The following is a 12518-nucleotide window of genomic DNA, read 5'->3' on the forward strand; positions in this document are numbered from 1 at the left end:
CCTGCTGAATAGGACACAGGTTAATGGAGTGGAGATACACTGTGTATTGACGTGTGGAGCACGGTTCATTGCAAGAGACTTTTTGGGTGCACAGTGTATGAAAAGCATTTTATGGACTTTACGTTTGATATGTGCACATTTTTTATTTAATATTTGGCAATTTTTATGTTGGCACTTGCACTTTACTATTGTTTATCATTTTAGTAAAATTATTGTTATATGTGTTATTCAGGAGTCACATACTGAGCATCACTATCACATTGATATATATACATTTATGGTTTTGACAGGTACCCGCTCCCACTTCCGGTCAGATTACCGCAGGGATGTTTGGCCCCTCTTCCTTCCTCTCCGCTGCCTTCTGGGACACATCACAGGTCCCAAAAGACTACAGGACCATTCTCAAAGCGCAGCACAACTCCCTTACCTAAGATGTAGGTGCCCTTACATCCCTTACCTAAACGGAAGTGGGACCAGGTACCTGAAAAAACCCGCTCCCTCACAAAAAATGGCAAATGTGGCATTGGAGGGGGGGGGAGGAGCCTAGGTTAACATGCCACCGCCGGCACCCAAAGCCGAATAAAGAATCGGGTCAGGTGAGGACATCAATGGATCCCTGGAAAGGTAAGTCTCCTTATATTAAAAAAAGTCCCTATTTTGGGAGGAGACTGGAGCTGTTCTTTAAACGCTTGCCTATCAGGGCAATTTTGGCATTTTTCACATGCATGTTAAAGTCTGTATGTTTTGATAAAAAATTATTTAAAACGCCCCAACACGATGAAATACCCAATTTTTGGTAAAATATAAAAGATTATGTTGCGTTGAGTAAATAGATACCAAACATGTCAAGATTTAAAATTGCGCACACCTGTGAAATGGCAACAAATGACGGTAGCTAAAATTAGCCATAGGCAATGCTTTAAAAGCCTTATCAGTTTAGAGTCATGAGAATTATTGCTGTCACTGCAACGACAATACCTCATATTTGTGGTGCAATCATTGTTTAAATACGTGTGTTGGACCTATGTGCGTATTTACGTGTAAGTAGGGGGGGCAGGGGTGCTGAAAAAAAATGATGTGTATTTATTTAATTTCATTTTGTTACACTTTTTTTTCCTTTATTTTTTTTTTCCATTTATTGCTATCACAAGAGGTGAACAAGCTCTCCTGTGATAGCTTTAGGCAGTGACAGATACTCTTTATGGAGACATCAGGAGTCTATTAGACTCCTCCAAGACAATGGATTGTGTTTGATCATCTGCTTTCCTGGCTGTAATGGCCAGGTCAAAACAGCTCTGAAACCAGAAGTAACTGCGCAAATCACTGTTAAAAGAAAGCTGATCACCGGCTTTAATAATTGGTACCAGGATCATGGCTGCAGCTCCTGGTAAAAGCGCTTGCTGCCCAGGACATTTGTATAAGTACACTGGGCAGCAGGCGGTTCAAAACTTTAAATTTGAATTTGCTTGTGTTTTGATTTCCCTCATCAACATGCTAATAGAAATTTAAAATGATATCTTTCTGTTTTCATTACTGACTTCTGTGGGGTTGGCAGGGTGCTGTACATAACCTTCTGAAATGATCATAGTACCCTGCCTCAGTACTCAAGAGCCTTCAGACCTACAAGCACTGAGCTGGCCCTAGGGAGGAGATGTGCAATTATCAGAATGCCTTGATGGGTGGATGTCAGTTTGGAGAAATTGGCATTTCTCAGCAGGCTGCAGTTGCATGCAGAGCACTCTAGATAATACCCACATATGACTCTGAGGCCCCAAGATTAAATGTCACTCTAAAAACCATTGCTGTCCATGAGTTTGTGTCAGACACAAACAGTTGTGTTGGTGTGCATCAAGGAAAATTTTAGGCATGCTTAATTTTTATGCAGTGCAACAGAAATGCATGTCAATGTTTGTCAACGGAACACTCCTACCCTTGATGTGGCCTGTACAGAAATCATCAGCTCATTCATTTGAAAGGGCTGCCTTATCTCAGTGCATGAAAAAAATGTGCGTTACTGCATCGGGAGTATGTAAACCCAGCCTTGATCCAAGAAGATCAGAGAGGTACCTTTAATCGAGCCACAGGCTCTGATTGGTCATAGACTCTATTCATTAAGCCTGCGTTCACATTGCTCTGATTTGGCATGCGATTTGACATGTCAAATTGCATGCCAAATCAGTGGCTATTGCAATAGAACCATCTTAATCAGTGCCACACCGACTTTGTTGCACTGCACCGATTCCCAAAAGTAGTTAATGTACTAATATTTTCGTGACTTCGGGGGGCGATTTGAAAAGACATCTGTGCATGGATCCGCACAGATTCTGTGAAATAGCCCCCGAAGTCGGACTGCAAGGCCGGTTTGAAATTTCAAACCCCCATCAGTATGAACCTGGGCTAAAGTCTAATCATACGAGGTATCAAACTAACATTACTTTTCGACCACAGTTACAATAAAATTCGAAGGAGCAGGATATAAAATTTTCTCGAATGAACAAAATGGCTTTTTTGTTTGGGAGTCCATTCACTCCAAAATTGAATATGAATCGTAAATGAATTTGAAGTACTTTTGAATGACGTTCATCATTGAATGTACTCATGAGACTTTTTATATGAATTTTATTGTTGAGGATCTACTAGTGTATGGCAAGCCTTATTCTCATTTAAGTTTTCTTTTGGGATCTCTGACATATTGATTTTGATGGTGAATGTATTGCGGAGAGATTCTTCATCCAGTGTCACATGACTTTGTGTGATTTGATTCAATAACATATTTAATATTTTCCATATATAGCTCTGGAGGGGAGAAGAGAACCCTCTCCCCTCTAGGCAGTACATTGAAGTGAGTATTAATTAGTGCCACACGTAGGCTGACAAGGTGTCCCGTGTTGAACAGGATGGATAAAGAGATTCTGTGTTCCAGGACTGTTATTCTGAAGTTCTCTACAGGGAGGAGGTTTGGACAGAATCCAAGACAAAAGAAATAATAGCTGTGAGGGAGATCAGAGTCTTAATCTTTGATGTGTGTGCCACAACAGGCAGCTGTCTGGGGTCAGAGAGATGAAGGGGTGCAGAAATTGGATTGTAATAATTGCACACAAACTTTCTTCTCTATGGGGTCCTTTACAGACATGTGCGCGGTCTGTGTTTTGGATGTTTCTGTTTATTAAAAAAAACAGATGATTTATTTAAAGCTGAACTCCAGGTAAAAAGCTAAATACACAGATGAAATACATATATAGGAGATTTTACCTGTCAAAGGAAACCTATTTCTGTTCATCCAGTCCTAAGATGTACACAGCTCTGCCATACAGCCAAGACCAGTCTTGCAGAGCCTGATTTTTCTCTGCTGAAGTTCAGTAGCACTTACGGGGTCTTGTCCCTACTCCAACCTGTGAATGAACAGTGAAGGATAAGGCAGCAGACGGATGAGCTCAGCTCTCTCTATCACTCTGCTCTCTACTTCGATCAGCATGTTCTTTGTTAACATATGACAAATGCAGCCCAAATGATTGGCTACTTGTGCCGCCCCCCCCCCCCTCTTCCAGTCTGAGCTCTGCTGTACAGGGACTGCAAGAGGTTGATACCAGGTCATATTATGGTGCTTGCACAGTTTGTTTTTAAAATACATTTAATAATGGATTATTGAATAAAGAGCTGCATTAGTTGTGTCTTTGATATCTGGTTAGCTTTAAAATTGTATTATATGGGATTGCTCACATACCAGCTGTTAAATGTGCATATGTGTGTAGGCTTTTATCAAAGCATATCCAAAACCTAATAAATAAATAAAAAGTACTGTATTTATAATTTTGAATAATTTCTAACCCAGTAACCAGTTACAATGTTCACCTGAATAGAAAGGGTGAATCTCCCCAGCGGGACACAGCAATAAAAACCCTTCAACACTTCATAAAATAATAATTATTATTATTTTTTTTTTTTAAGTATACCTTTAATTTTGGGATCACAGCTTGTCAACATTAGAGTTTTATTGAGAATTTCAGACAGTACGGCCCTAAAACAATGACAGACCTACCACATGGGGTCCCCCATAACTTGTACATTGATACCAGAGTATAAATAGAGACACCCTTTGGGTCCCAGTTACCTGCATGTATTGCTTTACTCCACAATAAATTTAAAGCTGAACTCCGGGCACAAATCTTTCAGTGAAATATATTCCTCATTAGCTGCAAAGGCTATAAATCTACTTAGCGCTAAATGTATTTTACTTTTAAAAGTAGCAGTTACTTCAATGTAGTCAATAAGGATATTTCATTGCCAAATAAAAAAACAAAAAAAAAGCATGATGAAATATATATCGCGCACAGTCTTTGCTAATTTTTTTCTGTTGTCTTCACAGCCGTTGGAGTTCAGATGAAGCTCTCCATGCTGCGGAATATTTTCTGGGAGGTGACACGACAGGTCAGTGAAAAGGACTGTGTATGCATTTGGTCTTTTGCTTCTTTGGCTTTCCCAACATGAGTCTACAATTTACAGTCTAAATATGTAAATTATGACTCATTGAAATGAGGGATTAACAGTTGTTTCATGCAATATTCCAGTATGTGTGAATGGTTACATGGTAACAGGCAATTATAGGAAAGAAAGCAGAGGGGACCATGATGGTTCATCAGCTTTGCATTATATGGTCCCAAGTATGTGGACACCCTTTGAATGACAGGATTCAGGATTTCTAGTCAAGGGTTTCTATTAATCCTACAGCGTACAAGGCATTTTAGACAATTGTGCTCTTCCAATTTTGTGGTAACTTTTCTGTTCTTGTATGCACGTACCCATGCATGCAAATCCAGTTCTATAAAGACACGGTTTGAACAGTTTGATGTGAAGGAACTCAAGTGTCCTGGACAGAGCTCTGGCCTCAACCCTACTGAACACCCTTGGAATTAATTGGTACACACCACTGACAAGCCTCGCAAATCCTCTCTTGGTTGAATTGGCCAAATTCACACAGATATACTCCAAACTCTTGTGTAAAGTCATTCTAGAAGAGTGGAGGCTATTATAGCCACAGAGAGGGTGGTGGGGTAACTCTAAATTCATGGCCATGGTGTTGGAAAGGAATGTCCAGCAAGCTCATATAAGTGCAATGGTAGGTGTCCACAAATGTTTTCACCATATTGGTATATGTGAAGTGATGGTACATATGGGCCAGAGGCATCCCCTGGGAACTTATTGGCCCCATGTATCCGCCTCTGAATCCAGCTGTGTACACATAGGCTGAAACGGTTGTTTTGGCAGGAACCGGTTGAATTTTGACCTGGTCCAACAGAAGCCTGTCTCATGACTGGCTTCTATCGAACGAGCATGCTAGAAAACCAACATCCAATCCGCTGTTGCAGCGATCACTGTGTTATGGCGGTGGGAGGGTTGGGGAGGGCAGTCTGTAGGTTTTTCTTCCATTCAGCCTGCTAGGTTGAATGAAAAAAAATCTTCCTGTGGGTACCCAGCATTACTTCCCATTACTACTTGTAGAATATAAAGTTCTTCCAATTTTCATCAACAGTATACCTCTGATTTTCTTCATTTCACTTAATTTCTTCTTTATCTTTTGTGTGGTGCCTGGTGACCTCCCTCCTCAGCCCAACGACACTGATGTAAGTCTGAATTTCTTCTTTCTCTTTGAGGCTTTGCCATTTTTACATGTGACTGCTTCACTCATATTCTTGAAGAAATCTCGCTAAATGTTGTAATAATTTTATTTCAAAGCTCGGAAATTCAAAATAAAAAAACAATTGTATATCTAAGACTAATTTGTTTTACATTTTGGATGAAGTGTAGACAAGTTAGAACCTCAGTAGAACAAAGAAGGGGGGGAATGAGAAGTAACAATCCTCGGGACTTTAACGGTATCAAATGTATAAGTCAAAATACCAATGATGGAAATAGAAAAAAAACATTAATTTTTATTATATTACAAAAAGATAAAAACAAAAGGAAGACAATAGTACATCCATACAACGGAATATTGGAATTATCGAAACATAGTCATAGTTTTGACTATGTTTGGATAATTCCAATATCCAGTTGTATGGATGTACTATTGTCTTCCTTTTGTTTTTATCTTTTTGTAATATAATAAAAATGTATGTTTTTTAACTATTTCCATCATTGGTATTTTGACTTATACATTTGATACCGTTAAAGTCCCGAGGTTTGTTACCTCTCAGTCCCCCCCTTCTTTATTCTACTTTATAAAATTTGGGATGTGGTATCATTAGTTTGATTTCTTCATCTCATTCATTTGATGAGATGAAGAAATCAGTTAGAACCTCAGTCCAGTGAGAAGAAATTGCAAAACCAATTGCAGAATCTAAAAATTTGGTGTAAGTTGGCGATCCTTGTCCTGTACATAGGAGAGCGAAGTTATAGGAAAAGTATAATAATGTAAGAAATTGTTTATTTTAACAATGTTTGATTTTCCATTTAGGCCAAATCGTTGTTCATTTTTGACAGCAGTGATGAGAAAATTCGAGGGAACAGGATGGAAGATTTTTCTCAAATGAACACATTTTTAATTTTTTTTTTTTTATGTGGTTTTCATTTGGGAAAGTCCATTCATTACAAAATCGAATGTTCAAAGCAAACAAAATTTTGAAGTCCTTTCAAGCGACATTAATCAGTTCATCAAATGTGCTGAGAATTTTCATATGAATATTTGAACAAACATTTGTTCAATAATCTACTAGTGTATGGCCAGCTTCATAACCTCTGTTCATGGGGAAAGGTTTTAATGTTTATTTACAAGAGAAGAGTTACAAAGTTAAAGCATAGATTAGAGTTTAGCACACACAGAGGTCTTTAGATATGGCAGGTGTACCAGGGATCTGACCTCTTGTTTAAACGGGAGGCTTTTGAGTCTTGGACAGTTTCCATGTAGAACCCTCCCAAACATAAATATGTTTATATCATTAATTTAGGCTGGGTTCACACTTTTGTGAATTGGATGCTGAAACCCATCCCCCCTCCCAGATCGGTCATCCAGCCCCGCAATTACCCCATCTAGGTTGCAGGCAGGCGAGGCTCTTACAGGCAGCGGGCAGCGTCTTCTATCGTGTTTTCCCTCCCCTCCGCCTGTCCTTTCAGCCAATCGGGTGATGTGTCTCAAGACCCGCTTCCTGATTGGCCGGGAGGAGGCCAGTGGGGCAATAGCGAATGTTTATTCTCTATTGTCACACAACTGGGTGAGCTCTAAAGCTCTTCACCCCCATTGAAATCCATGGTCCGGCACCTGCATGTAGATCAGGGGGCCGGACGCATGCATGGGGGGGCAGCACCCGTGCACCCCTAATGGCCGCCACTGGTCAAGAGGTAAATTGAGGACCTGCTGATCACATAGCTTTTTAAAGAAAAAAAATTGCTATTTTTGCCCCAAAAGCTTCCGGAAATCCGCCACTGATTGCTACAAGTTGGTATTTTATTCTTGGTAGAGAAAAAAGGTTAAAAAAAATAAGTCGGATGATTTGTGCTTATTACAAGGTCACCAAGAGAACAGATGTGTGTAACCAGGACAGAATATTATATGTGAGAGTTTATTGTAATAATTATATATGTATTCTGCATATGAAATACTTGACCAAGTTCTCGATCTTCTCCGCAGTGTAGCGATGTGGACGGGATGTGTCCAATGAGCTGTGAGGATGAGGTAATGTAATAAGTGACATTATACAGTCACAGATCATTAAACACGTATGCTACAAGGACCATATTTATATTAAAGTGTTTGGGAAATCATATATTGATAGAAACCTTTAAATGGGTTCTAAAATGTAATTAGTGGAGTCCAACATTAGGTGTTCGAATACATCCCAAATAATTCTTTGTCAGCTCTGTGTAAAAAAGAGAGCAACACATATGTATTGGAAAGTCCAGTGTATTTTATTAATCAGAATAGTGTGGCAGATAGCCAATGCATTTCGGGAATTTCACCAATCTGCTTCATAAAGGTTTACATTATAGAGATAAATGGTGGTTTAAAAGTGGACCAGAACTGGTTATCTTAAAGGGGACTGTTACTGTGCATAGGTTCTTCATAATACTTTATTAATCTCAAAGGGAAATTACTATGGTTAGTGTCCTGAATGAGCCTTAGAACGAAAACAATTGTCCCTTTGTTCTCATTTTTTTTTTTATCTTTATTCAATTTCCCAGGCTCAATGCAATACATATAATCAAAAAACAGACTATATATCCTAAGTAACAATTAAACAATTTCCTTTACCCAGTCAACCAAAAATGTTTTAAAGTCCGTTACCTTTTGTTCTATCTAACTTAGAAAAGTAAAATTGGTCCAGTGCGACCACGTTTTACAGAAGTGGGCTTCTTGCTAATTTAGAAATGCTGTAAGTTCCTCCATTCTCATGATTTAATTTACCGCTCTGATCCATTGACCTATCGTAGGAGGGGTTGGGGATTTCCAATGTGTTGGCACACAAGCTCTAGCTGCATTCAAAAGATGCCTCACCACTGATTGTTGATATTTACACTTTGAGAGAGAACTAGGATGTAATAGACAGGCTGGATTATGGTCAAGTGTTAGGCCAGTAAGATGCTTAATTATAATACATACATTTTTCCAGTAGGGGCGTATTTCATGGTATGTCCAGAATATATGGAAGAGTGTTCCCCTATCTTTTCCACAATGCCAGCAGGCAGGGTCTGCATTTGGAAACATACAATGCAGTTTCTATTGTGATCTGTACCACCTAGTCATCAAATTATATCCTTATTCTTGTATTCTAGAGGATATGGATGATTTATGTACAAAATAGAACATAAAATATCTCTGTTCGGTGGAGACTGCTGTGTTTAAGTCTCTTTCCCATGCACCAATATAAGGTGGGGTGTAATTTTCTGAAGGTGCAGTCAATTCTGCATATGCCCTGGAAAGACACCGCCTACTAGTTTGTCCAGACATACATAGTTGCTCAAAAGTAATGGGCATGTCTGCTGTCATTGGGTCAAATGATAATGACCTAAGGTATTGTCCTTATTAAGTTGCCTGCCACAGTGGGAGGGCTGGTGTAAGCATTAATTGGATATCAGTTATAGATTTCCATCCTCCCGGGTACCTAAAATCTTGTATTCGAAACCTGTTGATTTTAATAAATTGGAGGAGTTTAGGATCCGATATCCCTGGTAGAAAGTCTGGGTTCCCAATCATTGGTGTCATATTTGTCATCTGTAGATAATTTATTATTCTCGGTTTGATCGAATGGGCAATTTTATATGTTGTGCCTATAATAGGGTGTTCCCCTACTTGGTTTGAAAATTTTTGCTCAACCACGGGATTGCCTTGAGATGGATGGGCATGATAGATTGTTTTATAGGTATCCAGTTCTTTACTCTCATAAGATTACACCAATCCAGAATTCAGGCTAGATGTACTGCCTGGTAGTATCGAATTGGATCTGGGAATCCTTTACTCCCACTCTTTTTTGGCATGAGAAATAAGTATATCTGCTTTGATCCTAGGTGGGCAATCAGCCCATAGAAATTGTATAAACTCTCTCCTAATTTGTCTTAAAAAATTGATTGGAACTGTCACAGGAAGAGTTTGGGAAAGATGCAGTAACCAGGGCAGTACATTCATTTTTAGAATACAATTTTTCCCAAACCACGTATGTGTAAAGTTTCGCCATTGCCTAAGGTCATTCCTAGGGCAGTACATTCATTTTTAGAATACAATTTTTCCCAAACCACATATGTGTCAAGTTTCGCCATCACCTAAGGTCATTCTTAATATTAGCAAGCAATTGGGGGAAAGTATATTGGAGCGTGTTTGTTATAGAGCGTGTGAGGTATATTCACAGATAATTAAGTCTTTCCAATGCCCAATTATATGGGAAATTGAGTTCTAAAACAGGAATTCTAGCTTCTTAGATTGTTAGATTCATTGCCTCAGATTTTGCTAGATTCATTTTATAGTTTGATAGTTGTGAGTAACAATCGAATTCTCTGATCAAGTTTGGTAAAGATATTTCTTGGTTGGTAATAAAAAACAGTATGTTTTCTCCAAATGCAGCTACTTTATGGGATGTCTTCCCAACCTGTACACCTGATATATCTGGTTTACATTTAATACGTCTCAACAGAGGTTTCAATGTTAGTATAAAAAGAAGTGGTGGTAATGGACAACCCTGGCGCTTATCGTTTGCCAATGTAAAATTGACAGATAACACCCAGTTAGTTTTGACTGCTGCTATTAGGTATAGGGCTTCTATCCATCTCATTGCATTTGTCCCAATTCCTATATATTGAAGGGTATTCCTCATAAATCTCCATCTCACCCTATCAAATGCTTTCTCGGCATCTGTGGAGAGAAGCATTGCAGGAAGTTTGATAGAGTTGCAGAGATGTATAACATTAAGGGCTCTAGTAGTATTATCCCTCGCTTCTCTGCCAGGTACAAAATCTGACTGGTCCACATGGATAATTCTTTATAAATAGGGAAGAAGTCTTATTGTCAATATCTTTATAAACAGTTTTAAGTCTGTAATAAGAAGTGAAATTGGACTGTAGTTGGCACAGGTTTTCAAGATAACCATTTTGGCCAAGCTTCGCTGTATTTCTATAAGCCCCGATGAAGGGGAATTAGTGAATTCCCCAAAATATTTTGACTACCGTATATACTCGAGTATAAGCCGAGATTTTCAGCCTCTTTTTTGAGGCTGAAAGTGCCCCCCTCGGCTTATACTCGAGTCATCGCTGTCTGCCCGCTCGATCAGCGTGTCGAGCAGACAGACAGCGGCCATTCTATAATTCAAAAGCCGCGCCTCCGGCTCCGCCTTCGCCTGTGATAGGCGGAACACTGAATTTCCCAGCAGCCTGTGTTCCGCCTATCACGGACATCGTCTCATCCTCGTACTACGGACGAGGATGATACGATGTCCGTGATAGGCGGAACACAGGCTGCTGGGAAATTCAGTGTTCCGCCTATCACAGGCGAAGGCGGAGGCGCGGCTTTTGAATTTTACAATGGCCGCCGAGGCGCCGACGAAGAGGGCACGGGACGGAGGCAAGGCAAGGCACGGCACGGGACGGGACGGGACGGAGGCAAGGCAAGGCACGACACGGGACGGAGGCAAGGCACGGCACGGGACGGAGGCAAGGAGGCAAGGCACGGGACGGAGGCTCGGGACAAAGGCTCGGGACACAGGTAGGCTGGACACACACACACACACACACACACACACACACACACGGATGGATGGAGACACACACACACACAGGGATGGATGGATACACACACACACAGGGATGGATGGATGGATGGAGACACACACACACAGGGATGGATGGATGGAGACACACACACACAGGGATGGATGGATGGATGGAGACACACACACACAGGGATGGATGGATGGAGACACACACACACAGGGATGGATGGATGGATGGACACACACACACACAGGGATGGATGGACGGACACACAGGGATGGACGGACACACAGGGATGGACGGACACACAGGGATGGACGGACACACACACAGGGATGGACAGGCATGTCTCACCCTCGGCTTATACACGAGTCAATAAGTTTGCCAGTTTTTTTGGGGGTAAATTGGGGGCCTCGGCTTATATTCGGGTCGGCCTATACTCGAGTATATACGGTACTTACTGTTACTATTGTAATAAATGAACTTACCTAGACTTTTAACTAGTATTGCTCTCTACTCTACACTTCACCTATTGCTAACATCTTGAGAATTCATCTGGGCCCATCGATCTATACAGAGCTGCCTCTCTTATTGAATTGGAGACCTCTATATTGAGGTTTGGCGCTCTACCAATACTTATTTAATTAATTCTTTGTTAGGGAATGACTTTAAAGCAGAACTGAAGCTAACTAATAACTGCAAGCAGGCAGCTCTTTATAGCAGAAGAGATATACAATGTCTCTTCTGCAATAAAAAACACCTGCTTTCTCCCAGTCTTGCATTGAATGCACACATAGCACATTTAGTTGTACTTCAAGCTGGTCAAACATTAGCTTTACAACTGTGTAGTAGTGCTGTGACCTGCTTGACTGGATACAAATTGAAGCAGGTTATTTTGGTGGGCCCCATTACATCGTTTTAATAAATCTAAAGATTGTGCAGATTGTATGATCAGGTTTTATTGTGTGTGGTCAGTTTAACTGAAGCAATACAGAGCCAAAAATAAATGTGTACAAGGCTTACTAATATATATATATTTATGGTAACGTTATAGCCAGCTGTGTTACATAGTGATTTGGAGGAATGAGCTGCTGGAGAGTGGGCTTTTAACCTGATTATCCTGTTGGCATTGTTGGCATTATGATGACAGTGACCACAGTGAGAGCGGGGGCTATGAATGAAATCTGTTTAAAACTATCAGAAAGAAAGGAAATCAATACAAAAAGGTTGTGATCAGTTTCCATTCTGCTGAATGGCCAGTATTTAAAGATTCTCTATCTCCAGTCATTCATTGCAACAAAAAAAGTCCTAGAAGACTATGCATTTCA

At 40.2% G+C, this 12518-nt stretch overlaps 1 protein-coding gene across 5 annotated transcripts in view; it reads left to right on the plus strand.

The window, feature by feature from the left end:
- CACNA2D4 (calcium voltage-gated channel auxiliary subunit alpha2delta 4) overlaps nt 1-12518 on the plus strand; it is a 398531-nt gene that overhangs the window by 330057 nt on the left and 55956 nt on the right. For all 5 annotated transcript variants that reach the window (XM_077468886.1, XM_077468888.1, XM_077468889.1 and 2 more), the window contains 3 exons: nt 4367-4428; nt 5607-5621; nt 7625-7669. In XM_077468886.1, coding sequence (XP_077325012.1) covers nt 4367-4428; nt 5607-5621; nt 7625-7669 — 122 coding nt within the window. The remainder of the gene's footprint in view (nt 1-4366; nt 4429-5606; nt 5622-7624; nt 7670-12518) is intronic.

The sequence above is a fragment of the Lithobates pipiens genome, unplaced genomic scaffold (genome assembly GCF_037356315.1).
Source record: "Lithobates pipiens isolate NorthernLeopardFrog02 unplaced genomic scaffold, aLitPip1_a1.2 Scaffold_8, whole genome shotgun sequence".
NCBI classification, from domain to species: Eukaryota; Metazoa; Chordata; class Amphibia; order Anura; family Ranidae; genus Lithobates; species Lithobates pipiens.